We start from the raw sequence: 18130 nt of genomic DNA on the forward strand, positions 1-18130 counted from the left end.
TGTCTTTAAAGGTTAACTGTTAATATTTTAGCGGTGGTGGCGTTAGAAAGACAAGTACAATTGAGGAAGGAAATTGAACTGAATTGGTGAGGTATAGAAGGGGCAAGTAAGAAAAAAAAGAATCTATCAGTAATTACTGGATACAATATTCGTAAGTTGGACGAAAATGCTACGAGCAATACTTACACTAGCCACGAAGAGTGACCCTAAGTCACCGTCCTTACGCTGATACTGCCTTTCCATAAAAGGTCGAAAAGTGGATACGACAAAAAAAAACGAAAGCACTAAAAAAGTCATAGGTACGTTTTAAAGACAGTTTACTGAAAACGAAAAGTTCATAGAGCGGTAAGGGTGGCTACATTACAACAAGTATAAAATTAAAACTTTGTAACAAGGGATGTTAAAAACCACCCGACCATCTCATAGTTTCTGGAAACTATCACGCGAGAACACACTGATAATTTTGCTCTTGTTCAAGTTCGTCTGTAGCTTCTGAGTCTTTAAACTGTTGTGGGCGAATGTCGAGCCACAAGCGAAGTATGTCGCTGTCCTCACCAAACTCGTCGGCATAAATCTCATTCAAGCTTTGATTGATCTGCTTCAATCTTTCTTCCAAATGTACATCAGGCGTTAATATCGACTCGTTGAAGTCAAGGACTTCATTCTCCTCCGTTTTAAGCTCTTTGTTCTTTCTTTCCACGGGAGTGTCTGGCTGTATAGTTGCCTCCGTCTCGGCTCCAACGCAGCCCAACATTTCCTTCATCTTTTTTATCATAAACAGCCCAAGATTGAATTTCCTCTTGGAAAGATCTTTAACAATTTGATAGTTATCATCAAGAATGGCAATGAAAAAATTGACGCAAATAAAGTTAAGGCCTAGCTTGAAGGCTAACATATAAACACGCCCAAGGATACAGCAGTCTTGAAAATAGTTGGTCCCTCCACCGATAACGCCCTCTACAAGTAGAGTTTGTAAAACTGTTAAAGGAGACGAATAAGCTTCAATATCTTTTCCAAATGAAAGATATCCTGTGTGAATAAATGTCAACATGAACACTAGAAGTCCCAACGAGCAGTGTAGAAGTTCAAAAGCAGATCTTTTCATGACACTAAACAAGTGATTCACGTGACTATTAAACTTCAGCAAATACAGCAGCTTTAGTGTGTTGAAAAACATCAGCAACGAGACTAAAATCGACTCTAAAGTGTCTAACAGAACGCTTTTATCAAAGCTGATGAACTGGAAAACGTTCTCCTGGAGCTTGGCTGTGTTCTCGAAGAGTTCTGTTTCTTTCAAGACGTGAGTTACAACAAAAGCGATGACTGTAACTGTTTGCGTTAACTCCACTAAGTTAAGGAATTGTTTGAAGTATTGGCGAACACCTAGTATCATCTGCCTTACTTCAGTGACGATAAAGTAAATGATGAAAAACACTAGTAACACTTGACAGAGGATAGTAACAGTGCTGTACCCCCCACCAAGGTCATAAACATGCATAGTGCGAATGACTTGATTGGAAACCACGTACCCACTCGGTGAGAACTCAATAGCGATCGTTAACGTACTAAAGAGGCTAACCCCTGGGTTAAACACTGTGAACTCCACAAACAACACACTTGTAAATCTGTTAATCCAGTTTAACTCGCTAAGTTCAGAGATGACTTTCGATGCAGTGTTATTGTCGTAACCGAGTTCTGCCAGGTAGCCTCCACGACCATAAATGCAGAAAGGATAAAGGTGCCCCCAAAAATGAAGACTACAGGTTTGCTTTGCTGAGGCATACCGCCATGCAGTAGGGCAGAGCTGATCGAGATCGCGTAATAACACCTTTTCAGTTGATGATAAAAGTCGCCATCTTGGTAAGTAGTTTTGGGTTTCGTCCTCGTTTTTGGACGAATAGGAGCTCACGCACGAGTTGAACAAATTCCGTGTTTGAAAAGGAACTTCGCACGAATCTGAAAAGAAAAAGAGAGGACGTGATTTTGATTCCCAACTACAAGCTTTCAAGAATACCAAAGAAAACTGACAAAAACTACTCTCCCCAGAGAAAGGGATTTTACAATTGTCTGCTGTCACAAGGTGGTTTCGACGGATAAATAGATTTAGCGATACGAAAGCATATTTTGACGAGGTATGAGACTGGTGATATCTACCCTAATCTGAAAATGGTTTCACTACAAATTCAAGTTTAAATTTCAACTGAATAGTTGTGTGTTATGATTCCAGACGTAGTTAATCGATAAACCGATAATCGATAATAATATAATAATCGATAGTGATCGGTATCAATAATCGATGAATATCGATTTCCGATATCAATCGATAGAAATCAATAAAGAAAAAGTTGTGACTTCGATCAATATCGATTTCCGATATCAATCGATAATGATTGATTTATCGATTATTACTGATTACTATCGATTATTATGAAGAAAGACTTAAGTCATTCGGTAGAGGTTCAACATTAACACGACGTTGTCCGTACGGTGTTATCGAGTCATTCAGTTGTGATATTATGCACTAACAGGAACAAATTGCTCTTTGTTTTGATTTTTTAGCTTAAGCGCAGTTTATAATGAGGAAACAAATTGCTGCGAAAGTGGCAGGAAACAACTCTATTTCGCTGTAGCAACTCCATAAGCATGGAGCATGCCATTCAATTGGATTCCAGTGTCCGCGAGATGGCAAGGAATGCAAAACAAAGAAATGCAAGATGCAGTCGATGGCGCATGATTGAATGGACACGTAAATGCCTATTAAAACAAACTAGCAAACGAAAGAAACAAAAAATGGAACGTGACGAAGACTGCGCCTGGGGTAGTTTCTGAAGTCAAAAATAAAATGCGTTACGCTTAAGCCGGTTTCATTGGTGTTGCTTGCCAAATAGCATCGTCATCTTCAGAATATTCACTTCAAGATTATTGGTTGTTATCGATTACTATCGACTACTACCTGTTGATATCGATTTTTGTTAATCAATTATAATCGCTAAATTATCTTTTCTGTTACTTCGATTTCTATCGATTTGCGATATCGATCAGCGGATTAAATCGATCGATATCGATTTCTATCGACTAACTACGTCTGGTATGATTGTCTTGCGTCCAACCACCGGGATACTATCGATTGCAACTTAACTCTCATCGTTAAGATTCAATAACAAATTAAGACGAAAACCTTTTTTCACTCTGAGCTGCCTAAGACGAGGCATCCCGACAAGAATTGCTTCTCCATCACCAACATAAGGGCCAGAGGCGTTTTGTTGTTGTTTTCCATCCTGAAACAGACCAGGTACCAGGACTTCTTGTACCCAGTGCCACGTGCTCACGTGAGATGAAATCTAAAACAGTGGCGCACAGTAAGCATATGGGTTAGAAACGTCACAACAATGACGAATTCTCTTCATTCATTGAAGTGGACATAATGCCATAGTACACCATTATTTAACTGTAATACAAATGATGATAACTTCCGCACAGGTTGTTGAGTGTAGGTTTGTTCAGAACTACACTCACAGAAAATGTAAATTGTTAATAACTCAGAAATTTCCTTCAGTCTTACCTTGTTTAGGTTTCCAAACACTTCACTAACAGAGGCTGTCATCCAGAAGCCATGTTCACTTCGTCCGCCATAACACACCACGACAAGGATAGTCAAATAGAGGATGTAAGACACTATTTTTCTCAAAGCCTTGTACATGTGAAGCTCCCTTAATCGGTTTTTCAGAGAACGTTGTAGCTTTTTCTTGTTTGGTGGCTTCGGTATTTCAAGATCCTCCTCCCCTTGACCTTCTTCAGTTAAAAGAATATCATCAACATCAAGGACAGGATCATCATAGCAGGGCGTCTGATAAGAGCTCTGAACAAGGATTTCAAAAATGTGTGACAGCAAAAATGCGACGACAATGATTCTAAGTGGTTCGGATACAAAGATTTCTATGAAAAGTGAAATCACAATTGAAATTAACCACTGTTCGCTCGTATCCTTGCCCCACTGCATACTGTAGAAGACGAGTAAGGTGGCAGGACCAACGGCTGCTAGAAAGCACATCAGCCATGCGACGTAGACACACCAGTGTGGTAAAGAAAATTTGCGTTTCTGATTGTCAAGGTTTTTGGCAAATCCTTCTTCTTTCGTTGATTTTGCGTGAGTGAAGATCATCACGATCAAGAGATTAAATGGCAACACAATAAAAAGGCTCTGTACTGCAATAATAAACTCACGAAGATCAAGCACGAAACGACCCAAACGAATCGTGCCTTGTGTGTTGCTCATATTCGTATCAAGCTGGTAAAACATAGCACTCACCAGCATCTCACATAACAGAAGAGACAAACAGCACGACAAGCGTTCAACACGTGTAAATCTGTGGCTCGGAGATCTGGTGGCAACAGAAAACCACAAATGCTCATCGCTGAATTCTTCAGCAATCTTATTCTGGACGTAAACCGTAAAGTCAACTCCTTTCTCATTTGTCGACGATGTGAGGGTGCGATCGACAAGTCCATCACCTTTGTCCACAGCGAGCCACAAGTAACATGTGAAAATCATTAGTGTCCGAGCAGTTACATCAAAAACCTAAAAATAAAGAATGACATATTATACAAAGAGAACTTAATCCGAAGGGGAATCTCAATGAATGGACGCTGGTAAGAGCCGGAAAACAACGATAAACACCGCCCTTTGAAAACAGACGCACCCCTTTAGAAAATGCTGCTTTTTGGGTTGTGCATCCGTAGGTAACGACCGTTATTTATGCCAGCTTGCAAAAAGCAACTTTTGGCATTTGTTTTGCCTATTATGACATGTAGTATTACAAAGAGAGTCATTCGGTTTACGAAGCATTTTGTCCACCACGAATTCACCTTTGCTTACGTTAGTTTATAAGCAAGAAAAACTATTCCTAGTTGTAGGGTATATGCAATTAGTAGGAGGGAAATCGAACAGCTCACAAGTTCCTTTGATCTATTTTCTCTTCATTTTCCATGAAAAAAGCGAAGGGAAATTCCCGGCCCCGGCCCCGGAACTCAGTGACAGCCCTGAAGGCCGTATTTAGATTGACGTCACGTTTCAATTAAAGCTTGATTTGGGTTAAAAGAACAAATTATTTGAAGACCTGACCTTTATGTAGTTGAGAAACCATGAAGGACTGGAGCCAGAATTGTCATGCCATACCCGCACCCGCCGTATGGGGCCAATGTCCACAGGGACTGAAAGAGTGAAGGATAAAACACTACCTCGTGCGAATGGTATGCAAGAGTCTAGTTTCAACTGGTATGGACGGCTTGTTCCCTGTTCACCCTCCAACATCACAAACACTTTAGCAGTGGTTCCCGAGTTGCGCCAAAAACCGGTGGATATTTCAACCTCGTAGAAGTGGGCCCAAGGTGAACGAACTCCTAGGAGCGACCTTTTGCCAAGCTACAGGAAGAGCGGAGATAAAAGTATGACTAAAAGAATGTTCCTTTCTTTTCTACTTGCTAAAAATGGTAAGAGAAACGGGGTAAACTTTCTACTAGAAGGCTAGAGTTTTTTATAGAATTAAAACGTTCACAAGCGAGTGCGAGTGTCTTCGCTTTTCTGTTGCTGCAAGAACGAAATTTTCGTTTACCTTGAGGTGGTCAAGCTTATCATACTTCCGAGCCCACGTCAGAAGAACCAAATACACTCCAAAAACACAGCCTATGGCAGCAATCACAGCTACATTCCCAGTCTCGTGAAGACGAGAGAATTCCGTCACTACCTTGTCAAAATCAATGGGATTTGGTGCCACAAACAACTGACCTCCGAAAGCGCTCAAGTGATTACAAGAACAGTGGATAGAGTCTTCGCCTGATGTTTCAGCTACCTGTAGATTGAGTAAAAGCAAATGCGTTAACCTCACCAGAAAACTTGGTGTTTTTGAAAATGAAATATTTTTCAATGAATGATTTGAATTAGAGAATTTGTAGAACAGTTATAAATTGAATTGTGATCATTGAATGGCCGTGTTCGTCTTTAATAAAATGAAATTGTCCCACATTTTGAAAAAAGTCCTCAAAATGCTTAAATTCGATGTTCTGTTGACGTTCTTTAAATTTTCTTTCTCTGTGTCAAATATGAACAAAGTTTATCTGCGTTAAATGTCTACCCAAACTGTTGATCCACTTTATAGGATTTTCTTAGTAGAAGAGGTAGTTTTAGGTTTGCTTACGTTACACCCTTCTGTTGTCCACTTGGACAGCTCCGTGCTCCAGTACAGACAAGCAGCCGGTATGACCAGCATAGTATAGTTTTCGTCCCCTGGGAGGTACTGAGGTATGTGAAAAGCAGCACTTGTAGTAGAAGGCTCCTTGTATTGAACGCACGATCGCTTGAACCGCCCTTGGCCGCCTACACATCGTCTGACTCTCGTGGTACCGGACGTTCTAGACTTGAATGTTATTCCAATGAAGTAGTATCCTGTCTGGTTGACATGCGCACTGTCCACCACAACCATGTATGGATCACGAGAGCAATTGACATAACTATCTAATACATGGTCGTAAACGCACGACGAAAAGTCGGGTATTGTCTTGTTGAAATCACTGTTGACTGGGGCCGATCTTAGATTGTATTTCCCATGTACTAAGAACTCGCTAGCGCTACTTTCTGGTTGTATCTTGAGTAAGAGAGCTACTCCTTCTGTAGTTACATTAATCCTGTGGTAGACAGTCTTATTGGATCCAACAAAATGAGGCTGAGAGTTATTAGTAAAATTCTGATCATTAAAGAGGCTGATCAGTATCGGAGTCTTAAGGTCTGTTATATTGAAGGTGTGCCCGGTACTATTCTTCAGCTCAAGGCTTGATACTGTAGTAGTGACTCGCAAAGCAGAGGCGTCCCAAGAGAAAGGCACATAATCCGTTGTTATCACCTGTTTAAAGCATAAAAGGGCAGACGCTTTGTAATGGTAACAGGACTGAGTGGAGTGCAATTCGGTCTGTAATCATACGAGTGATTAACAAAATCGGACGACCGCGTAGCGGGAGTCCGATTTGTTTAATCAGGAGTATGATTACAGACTGAATTGGACGACACGAAGTTCTGTTACCAATTAATCATAACTTTAACAAAATTTGTGATACAATAGGCTATTTTTTAAACCAAAACACAAGAAATTCGAAATTTTGTTCTGCTAGCAGTGAAAAAACAAAGCCATTTAAGCGCGCGCGTGATGGCGCGTACTGTCCAATTACTTAGGCATGACGCGTACTGTCCTATTAAACTGTCCAATTAAGGCTGAAATCAGGGCAGTTGAGAGCCAATCAGATTTGACAATTTTGTAATGGTTATGATTATAAGAATAATACAACTGATCTGAGAAAGGGAGTTCTATCAAAATATCAGTAAGATAAAAAATGGTTGTATGGACCCAATAAAGGTCAATCTTATCCTTATAATCTAATTATCATTGACCGAATTGCGTCTGATGAAGAATTTAAGCTCAAATACGCAAAATCTGGTATCCCATCGATCGCGAGAGAAAAGTGGTTGTCTTTGTTTCTATGTTTCCTGGAGCAAAATGAATTTGTGGAGACGATTACTGAATTAATGTCGATCATCTACTTAAAGACGCCTATGATTTACGCAGTCGAACACATTTTGACACTAGAGCCTGCACCAATCGGACACTGTGCCTGGTAAGTGGAATATCAACTAAATGGACCACATGAATGACTTAAGGATCATTCACACAGCAAAGCGATTAAATGAGTTAGTTGAAACAAGAATAATTGTTTATAGCAAGACAGGCATTACTGACGTTCAAACAGTATTAACGCTTTAAAATGATACGTTTTGACGACAACACTTTTTAAAGGGACGAAGTGTTCACTCTGAAGAATTATCCTTATCCAATCAAAACGTACGTTTTGTGACCGTACTCTTACTTAGCTCACGTTCTTATCCCAGTCGGGGCCTGTAGTATCAGAAACCAGTCAATTATTCAATTCAAATAACTACTTTACACCTTCAGGTGTGTTAATCATGGCTAAAAGTAACAAAATGAATGCATTCAAATCATCAATCGCGCCTACACCATATATTGCAGGTATTTCAGCTGTTCTCGATTATCATACCTGACTATCCACAAATTGTGTACTGTTCCGAAACAGTTCAGTAGATGGTGGAAGAGTAAAACTGTTTCCTTTGCTTGCAAGTACAGAATCAGCCAATGCATCTGGCTCCATACGGGCAACGAGCATAGTCACGGACTTGGCTGAAAGTTCTTTTGGCTCCTCTCCGACCAGTGTTCGGGATAAGATCGTACTTCCGACATCATCCAAAGAATCAAGGATACCTTCTGTACGTCTTTTTGACTTAAAAAGGCGTAAAGTCTTATCAAGATACTCTTTTAAGAGGGAAATACCGTTTTCATTGGTGGAGAAGAAACATTACTGGGCGAGTAAACAACATGTTCAATTTCCTGACTGAAAGAGTATGCTGGACGCACACCTAATGGATCATAAGAGTGATTTTAAAAATGGCCATAACTTATCAGTGTATCGTGTGACTGTTTATACAGCAAAATTTACGAGTAAATTCAGTTGACAAACTTTAACTCCTCCTGGAAGGCCTTTAAGATTATGTTTGCCCAGGCTGTCTAGAAGCAGGGACCATCAATTGAATAACTATTGCCTAAATCAAATAAATAACGATATAGAGGTAGCACATCCACTTAGTGGTCCTCCGTCTACCTGATTACTGGTCGAATTGGAATTTGGAAATGTTGGTTTTTAAAGAGACGGGAAAACTGAAGTAATCGGAGAAAAACCTTTCGGAGCAAAGGAGAGAACTAACAGGAAACTCAACCCACTTGTCGCGTTGACGCCGGCACTTGACTCCGTGTCACCACAGGGAGCCCGCACAATCTGTGTGTAGCCGATTGTTATTTAGTCTGCTACACAGCCGTTTTTAGTGTCGTCACGCAACGCTCCGGAGCGTAAGGTGACGACACTAAAAACGGCTTGAATTACCTTACCTGTGGTATATAGTCGTCCTTTTACCTCAAAAGCGGTTTTTTGAGCGATTTTGAAGGAGTTTGAATTCGCCGTTGACTGTTCCTTATAATAGAAGGAATTAATTACAAGGAAAAGTCAACGGCGAAATCAAACTCCTTCAAAATCGCTCAAAAATCCGCTTTTGAGGTAAAACGACGACTATATACCACAGGTAAGGTAATTCAACGTTTATTTATCATTGATTTATATACATAGTTAGCGATATATCGCTATAGGGGAAGCAAACGGTAAATCCAGTACATTTACTATAAAATAACAATCGGCTACACAAACAGATTGTGTGGGCTCCCTGTGGTGTCACATTGGTGGAAGGCAAGTGCTCTTAGCACTGCACCACCCTTGTTCCCCAGCTAACAGCCTGATAATAATTAACCCGATGAAATGCCAGAGATGGATAATTCAAGCGTGGCAGCAAACCAGCCGGGTTTTCCCGTAGTAAGGAGTTGCATTTCGTCTTGAAGAAATGCGATCATAACGGAAAAAGGGGCACCTTCCCTTTTGCTTCACTTATCATGTCCTGCCGCCTTCAGTGGTAACATGCAACCTATGCATTTTCCCACACCCTAAACTCGTAACATTATATTACCTGCAGTTTCTCATCAAAGGTTTCGTTTATCGTGCTCCTCTTTTGCCTTCTCACGAAGATATCTGACGCAAGTGACGTTCCGTTTCTAGTACTCCTCCGCCGTCGATAGTTGGAAGAATCCTGGTGAGGGTATTGTGAATCGTATGCTTTTGCCCCAAAAGAAGTCACTCTGAGCATACTTCCGAGACCAGTCACCAGACTACGTGCGCCTTCCAAAATCGTTTCGTAGTTCTCCCCGGCCAATGATTCCGCCTTTAGTACTGACGTCATTGTTACAAGGGCATCCGTAGCGGTTTTCTCAAAAGACGTGGTGATAAAAAAGTGTCAAGGACTAATTAAGGTTTGGTAGCAACTTTTTATTGACAGAGTTGAAATAATCTATGTTCCGTAAGACGAGGAGTCTGGTTTGAAGAGACGTTTACGTTGTTATTCTATTATGACAAGACAGAATGATTATGACCATGTCCGATAATAAAGTTATTTTAATTAATCACTTACTTGTGCCTCAACTGTGACTTCGCTGATAACCGAACTGGCCTCAGCAATCACGTTTGATACCTGTTGGACTCTTAGCACAGTTTCTGCTTTGACAGCCGACATCTGTTGCAAAATACTTGACTTCATCTATTCAAACAGCATGTAGAAAAGATTAGAAATACCAGATTTTTTATAAAACAGACCGTTCAAGCATTCCAGCATGTACGTACACCAACTCCGGGCTTATGATAAAAAAATTCAGTGAACGTGTGTATGGATCGGGAATTGTCACCCCAAACCTCGGTCCCATTGTGCGGGCTCACTTGAAGTTTAATGCGGAAAGGTCTACTGATATTTGGTTGAAGAATGAAAAATCATATTTATGGCACTCTGGGTTTAAACTAAAGCAACGCTATTTCTTGAAAAGATACCAGCACCAATATAGCTGAAGAAGGAAAACTGAATTCTGTTGAAGTCATTATATGAAAATTACCGCAATCCTTTTTGCCGTTAAGTCTTGCGACACTGTTTGGGTGTTATCATCGACGGCTACAAGGGCCGCTGTGGCCAATTGGAAGGCACGTGACAGGTCACCGGACTGGATTAATTTCGTTAATTCATTGTTTTCTCCGGTTGTCAGATTTGCAGCAATGTCCACGAGATTTTCTTCCCCGTCGGTGGGCTCCACAACCTATCATAAAATTGAAGCCGACAACAGTCACAGTTCGATGGTAAAGTCGACACACTGAAACGGATGGTTATTTTCTGGGTCATCAGATCGTGGTCGTCTTTGCAGATAATAATCTGTATATGAAAATGAGTTTAGCTCAGCACGTCAAAACGCCAGCTGTCATTAACACCAGGCCCCTGGGTTTTTTAAACGTTGGATAGCGCCATCCACCGGATAATTCACTAGCCAGTGGACAAGTATCAGGCGAGAGAAACCAGTTGCGTTATCCACTGGATAGAGATTTATCCAGTTGACAGCGTTATCCACCCTCTGAACAATTGGGGCCTGAGCCAGTCGTACGATCACCTGGAAGACTAGTCTAAAAAAGAGGTAATTTATCTGCTAGGCTTGATGGCAAACTTCATTCCCTGCTTCAGGTGAAAGCAACTACGAAAAACATTAGGGAAAAAACGCTAAGACTTCTCTGGGAATAAATAAGAGAAAATATGCACAACAGTAGACGAATAGATGAATCATATTAAGGTATCTTGTTAACCATCATAATCACAGAGGCTGAAATAAATCATACCACCTCACATCAAATCCTTTTTTCTTAAAACTAACAGTTTATAACATAACGACGCTAACTAGACTAGAAATACGTATATCGGAAAACCTCTCTAACTAACAATCAACATAACGACGACGAGTTTTGCAAAAAACAACGGAAGTGTTAATAAACGTTATAAAGAATATGAAGAAGTTACTTTTCAAACTTTACTTCCATTAAATGCAGCTAATACCGGAAAAACTCTCTCTCTTTGCCTTCTATACCTTATTTTAATTGTACGACCTCTCTTAACTTTCCTGCCAATTTCCTAATCCTTAAAAATCGGTAATTAAAGGTTTTATTGCTCATGTACTCACTTGAACAGGTGTCCTAACTTCAGTGAATGCTCCAAACACGTCCGACACCCTCACACGAAAGTCGATAGTAAAGTTTTTCTCTCTCTCCCCAAGTGGAAGCTTTGTGCGTTGGCTGGGCTGTGAGCCCTTGTAAACTACATTCAAAAGATCGCTATTTGCAAAGTAAATAAATTCATACTGCATAGGAGGATCTTCATCCTGCCAGTTAACACAAGAAAAGGAGAATTCTGTGACTAAAGTGATGCCTGATTGCGGAGTAACTTGACAGTATCCTCCAGTAGGAGGGCTGTTGGTGATCACTTGGTACTCAGAATATCCTGGATAACCCCCAGGTCTCTTTGCGGTCAACACAAACTTATATGTTTCATCTGCCTCCAAGACTCTTGGGTAAGTGACCAGCGTTCTTGAATACAGTTGTGTACTTAGGAGCTGTTGTATCTCTGTAATTTTCACCCACTGGGTCTCGTTTGAGTGGCTGATGTTGGTAGCTTTCAAAAGTAGCCATTGGTAGGTAAGAGATCCTTCACACAAAAACCCGGTGCAAATTCCTTGTAGAGCTATTCTGCCCGATGGATTCAATTGTCCGTTACAATTATCCACACATCTATAACATTTAAGATAAACAACTATTAAGTAATTTGACATAAAAACTATCAATTCCGATCAGTTCGTAAGTCTGTTGCAAAACATCGGCTAAAATGAATTGCAAATGTCTCTTAAGCACGTCCTTTTTTGTGTTGTTAAAGTCAGGCCTGACTCTGAATCCAAAAGTGAATCAATTAAGTAAATTATTTTATTTATCGGAATAAAAGCTATCATAAGGTGTTATTATTACTTATCCTTTATCCCAACATTGCTTTCACCTTTACGCACTAAAAATAAATACTCGCGTCTAGAAGTTCAGCAGTCCCCTTTATGTCTGACAAAATACTTTCGAAGTGAATGTAGTTTGCTTTGTAAACTAGATACAGTAGAACCTCGATAACTAAACCTGGAATGACTCGGATTACTCGAATTCCCCACTAACTCGAACTAACTTTCGTTTCCCTTAAATTTGACTGAAATTTACCCCGCTAACTCGAACTTTTTTTCATTTCCCTTCAGAGTTCAAGTTACCGGGATTCTACTGTACGTCATTTCTTTACATAGAAATAACTTTTTAAAGATGAACACCTTATTTGTATTTCTGGTGGGTCGCCTGGAGCAATAAACACTTCCTGTGTGTACTCAGCTTGCTTCTGATCCTTTATAACCTTCACATTTACGAAATACGAACTATTTTCGAGCAAAAGGCCACTGTTTAGTGTTAACACAGATCCGTTGGATTCTATTTTGCCACCAGTTCTGTAACATCCTTCCAACCCGGAGATATTCGTGCACGACCAAGTAAAAAGGAGACCTAGAAAACAGACAATAAACTGTTGATTGAAATACATGTTTTACATGCGTTGCCCACTTACTTTAAAACCCAGCCAGAATACCAATGGAAAAATTTGCCAAAACAACTACCGGTAAGAGCAAGCTAACTGTGATAAAAAGCTGACAGCTCAGTTCAACGTGGGACCTGACGTTAAAAAGGGACCACGGAGCATATTTTGATTTAGTGGGGCTACGAACGAGCTCAACGAGGGCCGAAGACGCGAACATTTAGTGGGGTCCGGTCCCGGGGGTCCGGTGGCATGCTCCGCCGGAAAATATTGAAATTCAACAGGAAACGTGGTTATTTCTATCAATCCTGCGAAAATTTTGTCACCAATGATGCCTGTTTGCCGAGTTAGGATCCGAGCTGGATTTTGGATTTACGATTTCGAGTTAGGAATGGTAAGCGAGTTACACAGCGTCTTCTTTTGAAGTACAGAAAGTAGAGGGGTCATCACAAGAGTGTAACAAGAAAATATCTCTTATTATAGAGAACGATAAACTTTACCTTCACACACACACTAGGAGAAGTCAGGACTTTGTACCACTACAACCCAGTCAAATTTCCATAACCTCTTGACCTTAGGGACCGACCATTTAATTTTTTTAAATTTTTAAATAAATTTTAAAAAGTGATCTTAAGTGGCGGTTAAAGATAATGACGAGACTACTATATACAGAAATTTTTACTAGGGGTCTGGAAATGAGATTAAGAATTTAAAATTGTTAACAGTAATGAATACAAAAGGCAACAGCTTTTCACTGCTGATGTTTACATTAAAAGCAGCGGCAGCGTTGACATTAAACAGATATTACAGATATTATTGTACCTGATGACTGTTGATCTTCTACATCAGGGTCATATGACATGGAAGCATCAAAGACCAAACTTCGGTTGAATCCTCTAACCACCTTGGTTCCTCCAGTAATAAGCGCAACTAAAGGACTGCTGGTGACTTGAAAGGAACCTTCAGCAATCCCAGACACTTGAATTCCCACCATGCTTACATTAAGACGAATCATATAATCACCTACAGGTAACATGCGAGGTGTAATGCGGAACTCTGAAGAACCATTTCTTGACAGCACTGGTGCCATTTCTGGATTAGTGTAAATACTCCAGGTAAATAATGTATTTTGGGACAATTCACAATCCAGTATGACTTCAGACTCGATTAAGAGGGAGTCTATTCGTCGTATACTCACAGCTGATGAGTCCTCTAGCAGTAATTGAGGGAGGCTCACATTTGGGCTGGGACATAGAGGGTTGGAAACTGAAACTTAAAAACATTGTGGAGAATGTCAGCAACAAAACTGTATCGTCTCTCCCCTTCGCATTATAGAGTGAATGTTACTAAAACGTGAAGGTTAACCTATACTACTAAACGCACTGTGAGGATGCTTCTAAGACAGTTATCGCATCAGGAAGTGTTGAAATCATGACAAAAACATCTGAAAGCACCTCTAGCATTACTTACAGGTAAGACATGATCTGCATTTGATTTAAGACTTTCCAGCTCCCAAAGGTCTTTGCAGATCAGTGTCATGTAACCCATCCCATTCAAAACTATGCAATACAACCCTAGCAATACCAGACATTAAAAAAAAACATGAAAAAAATATCTTAACAGTGCAATGTTATGATGTCTCAAAATTGGCTCCGTAGCAAATTGTCTTGTGCTTTTCTTTCCAGCCCAGATCAGTTGTTTTAGTTGCATTTCAGAATTTCTGCTTTGGACAGGTCATGTTACTGCAAGCTTAAAGGGTTTATTACTGGATTGTCAAATCTTTTTACTATACCCAACAGCACAGTAGAAATCACAATGAATATTTGCAGCCTAAATAAAATTTAACCCTACAAGTTCTGTTTAGGACTTCACTGCCTACTACTCAAGTTACTCTGCTTACTACTGCAAAAAATGCATGGTGACTCACTGTATAAATGTGCGTTTATCCATAAAAAATTGAATTTTCCCATGCAAAGATAACCTACAAGAGGTCTTCTTATGGCATGTGTAAATAAAATGAAATTTTACAATACCTCAAACTGTAATCCATTTATCAATATAATATTATTTCAGCATAGATTGCACCTACAATTATTATATATTACTCACTACAAATTATTGTACATGGTGGATTTGAGATAGAAATGACCTCAAAACTTGTCTTGGAACTTGTAATATGAAAATCCTCTCTGTATGTTTGCAGGTTAACTGTTGGCATAATACTTTCTAAGGAATCATGAATGAACTTTTCCAGCACCTTTCTTAGTGAAAAGACAGCTACTGTGAACAAATTTTATTGCCGTAAATATAACAAGCTGTGAAGGGCCAGGGTTTAGTGGCCTTGGGGCCAGGTCTTGATTTTCATCCCCAGTTATTATGAAGTGTACCCCAGGCTAATTTCATAAAATTATAGGAGAAAAATCTAACCAATACAATTCCTTGCTGTTTGATTGTCTATATACGTGTTGTATTTAACTACAACTTGAAATTTTAGTTACAGACCTAAAATATTAAATTTATAAAACACATTTAACTTTACGTATTAAATTACTTTCCTAACACCCTCAGACACACTGTCAGTCCTCAGCCCCAGTTGTTCAAAACCTGGATAGCGCTATCCACAGGATAAATCACTATCCAGTGGATGGAGATTTATCCAGTGGATAGTGATTTATCCGCTGGATAGCGCTCTCCACCTTTTGAACAACTGGGGCCAGGTGGATAGAACAATCCAGCTTTTGATCAACCTAACTAAGGGATAACATAAGACTATGAAATTCTAAGGGAGCTGCAGACAGTAATGTGTACTCTATGTAACAGCATATATAACCTATTATGAATATTTATACTTTCCAAAAGTACACAGATGAATCAAGTTACAGACTAAATATTGGTTTCTATCATATATAAATTGACAAGTAAGAACTTTGTACTCACCTTGGTCAGTTGTCACAATGAGGGGTTCGGAATAATCCCCAGTAAATTTAAAATTCTGCGAGGCAGCCACTTGGATAATATACTGAGTACCCTCCCCTAAGTTACTAAGAGTTGCCCACCATGTATTCCATCCAGGTATGGGCAGTTTTATAAAATTATCTGCTTTCGATGGATACCTTTTGTATCTTACAACAAAGTTGCGAGAATCACTCATAAAATCCTCATCTTCAGGATGTGGTGTCCATTTGACAGTAATTGATGTGCCCTCTACCACATCCAAGGTGATATTAGGTGGTAGAATGCTCCTACCTGAAAGAAAAATCAAATAAATGCAATACAATACATCAATTTGTAGGTAAAGGTGATAGTGCATACTTAGATCTGTGCATGTTCAGTGAAATAACAGCGAGCTTTTTCATGAGAAGTATTGCAATTGAATGGGTTATGTGTAGGTGGTTTCTCTACTCTTTACAGACAGCAGTTATCTTGGGTACCTCTAAGTATTTCTATTTACAGAAATCCACACTCGATCCTGAGTATGCATAATTATTTTGTTGTTGTGGTTGTTGTTGGACTTAAAAGTGTTTTCAAAGAGTATTTCAAATTTAGAATTCTTTAATAAAGTTTCCCTAATGCTTTAGCAAAACTCAGATGTAACTCCTGCCAAAATAAAGATAACTCTTCGTTTCTCTCAAATGTCTTATTCTTGCAGTCTCAACTAATGACTACTAATCGTCATCGTAGATACAATACTATTAATTAAAGACAAAATAATTACCTACCGGCGTCCACCATTATAGGACTATAAACTACAACAAACACCACAGCAATCAGCTTTCTGTTCATCTTATAGCTTGACTGAAATTTTTTCTGTAATAAATATAACAGCAAAAGATGTCAGTTTAAATTGCGTTGTCACGTTTCACTGTTTAAGTGTGCCTACCATGTAATCGATAGCACAAACATTCATTGATGTGAAAAAAATGACAACAACAACAACAACAGGAAAAACTTAAGTCTTAAGCTTAAACAAAAGCCTTTCCTGCGCCTGATGCTTATTTTCATCGTTGTGATTTATCCCAGTGTCTCTGGTGCCAGCAGGAGCTAAAAATGGCATTCAGTGAATGTACGCCTAACTTGGCGGCTTTATTCGTGTCAAATTGTAAATGAATGTGCTTATTTTAAGTAGTAAAGGAGTGTAGGTTCTAAACATTTACTTATCAAATTTCCGTGAATTGAGCACGAAAGCCTGATCCTAAAAGTCTTCTTTCTGAAGAACCATAATTTCTTATTATCCAATTTTGATGGTACTTACGGTTCGATTTTCAAATACCAGAGAGTTTCGTTGAAAGTATTTTTGCTGGAGAGTCGTGTAGAGCAACACTAAAAAGGTTTCAAAATGACAAGACGGGTATCTCGCGTCCTTTTACTCTTTCGTGGTTGTCAGTTGCCAGCGCAAGTTGATGCAAGCCGTTGTGGCCGCGTAGAAATGGCGGGAAATTCTCGTCCCAGGATGTCTCTTCCGAAGTCGGTCGGTCGGGCCGTCAGGCGGGCAAACCAAGTCAAAGTCTAGTCAGCGGGAACACACAATTCAAGGCAATTCTCGAAATATTTAAACAGCAGCACGTTAAGAAAACACTACAAACCACGCTAGAATATAACCTGAACGCTGTGACCGCTTGGTTATAGGTGACTCGTATTGTGAGCAGGTCGCGTAAGCAATACACTCAATAATAAGCATCTCGCGGACACATTAATCAAGCACCCGATCAACGGCTTATTGTTGCTTTGATTAGTGTCTAGTGTATGAATGAAATGCGAAGTCTTTTGACTACCCCAGCGACCTGCAGCTATTGACCAAGTTGTCTAACTAGTCTCAGTTGTTTAAAAGGTGGATAACTCAATCCGGCACCGGAAAAATCTTCCTTTCTTTCTCGCGCTCCGCGTTCGCTCTCGAACGCTCGCTTCGCTCGCGTGCTACAACCAGTTGCAAAAGTACTTGAGACACTGTACCGTATTTCGGCATAAATGGCCTGTCCATGATCTTGTGCTTGTGATTCCCCC

At 39.8% G+C, this 18130-nt stretch overlaps 1 protein-coding gene across 1 annotated transcript; it reads right to left on the bottom strand.

The window, feature by feature from the left end:
• Positions 1-300: 300 nt before the first annotated feature.
• LOC140938163 (polycystin-1-like protein 2) lies at positions 301-16912 on the bottom strand. Its single transcript, XM_073387685.1, has 15 exons — positions 16849-16912; positions 16067-16375; positions 13952-14401; positions 12876-13101; positions 11703-12306; positions 10599-10796; positions 10127-10252; positions 9629-9925; positions 8101-8340; positions 6195-6896; positions 5613-5849; positions 5123-5422; positions 3563-4579; positions 3179-3341; positions 301-1956 (listed from the first exon to the last, which is right to left on the bottom strand). Exons 1-15 carry the CDS (start codon positions 16910-16912, stop codon positions 440-442), a joined length of 6450 nt encoding a protein of 2149 aa, XP_073243786.1. The 3' UTR covers positions 301-439.
• Positions 16913-18130: the final 1218 nt, after the last annotated feature.

The sequence above is a fragment of the Porites lutea genome, chromosome 5, assembly GCF_958299795.1.
Source record: "Porites lutea chromosome 5, jaPorLute2.1, whole genome shotgun sequence".
NCBI classification, from domain to species: domain Eukaryota; kingdom Metazoa; phylum Cnidaria; class Anthozoa; order Scleractinia; family Poritidae; genus Porites; species Porites lutea.

What these genes read in the sequence shown, in the direction of transcription:
- LOC140938163 (XM_073387685.1), bottom strand. Translation starts at nt 16,912, where the DNA reads ATGAACAGAAAGCTGATTGCTGTGGTGTTTGTTGTAGTTTATAGTCCT. An exon ending in AAGTTAGGACACCTGTTCAA is followed by an intron (nt 10,797 to 11,702) that starts GTGAGTACATGA and finishes ATTTTATGATAG; the next exon opens with GTTGTGGAGCCCACCGACGG. An exon ending in TGTTTGGAAACCTAAACAAG is followed by an intron (nt 3,342 to 3,562) that starts GTAAGACTGAAG and finishes CCACTGTTTTAG; the next exon opens with ATTTCATCTCACGTGAGCAC.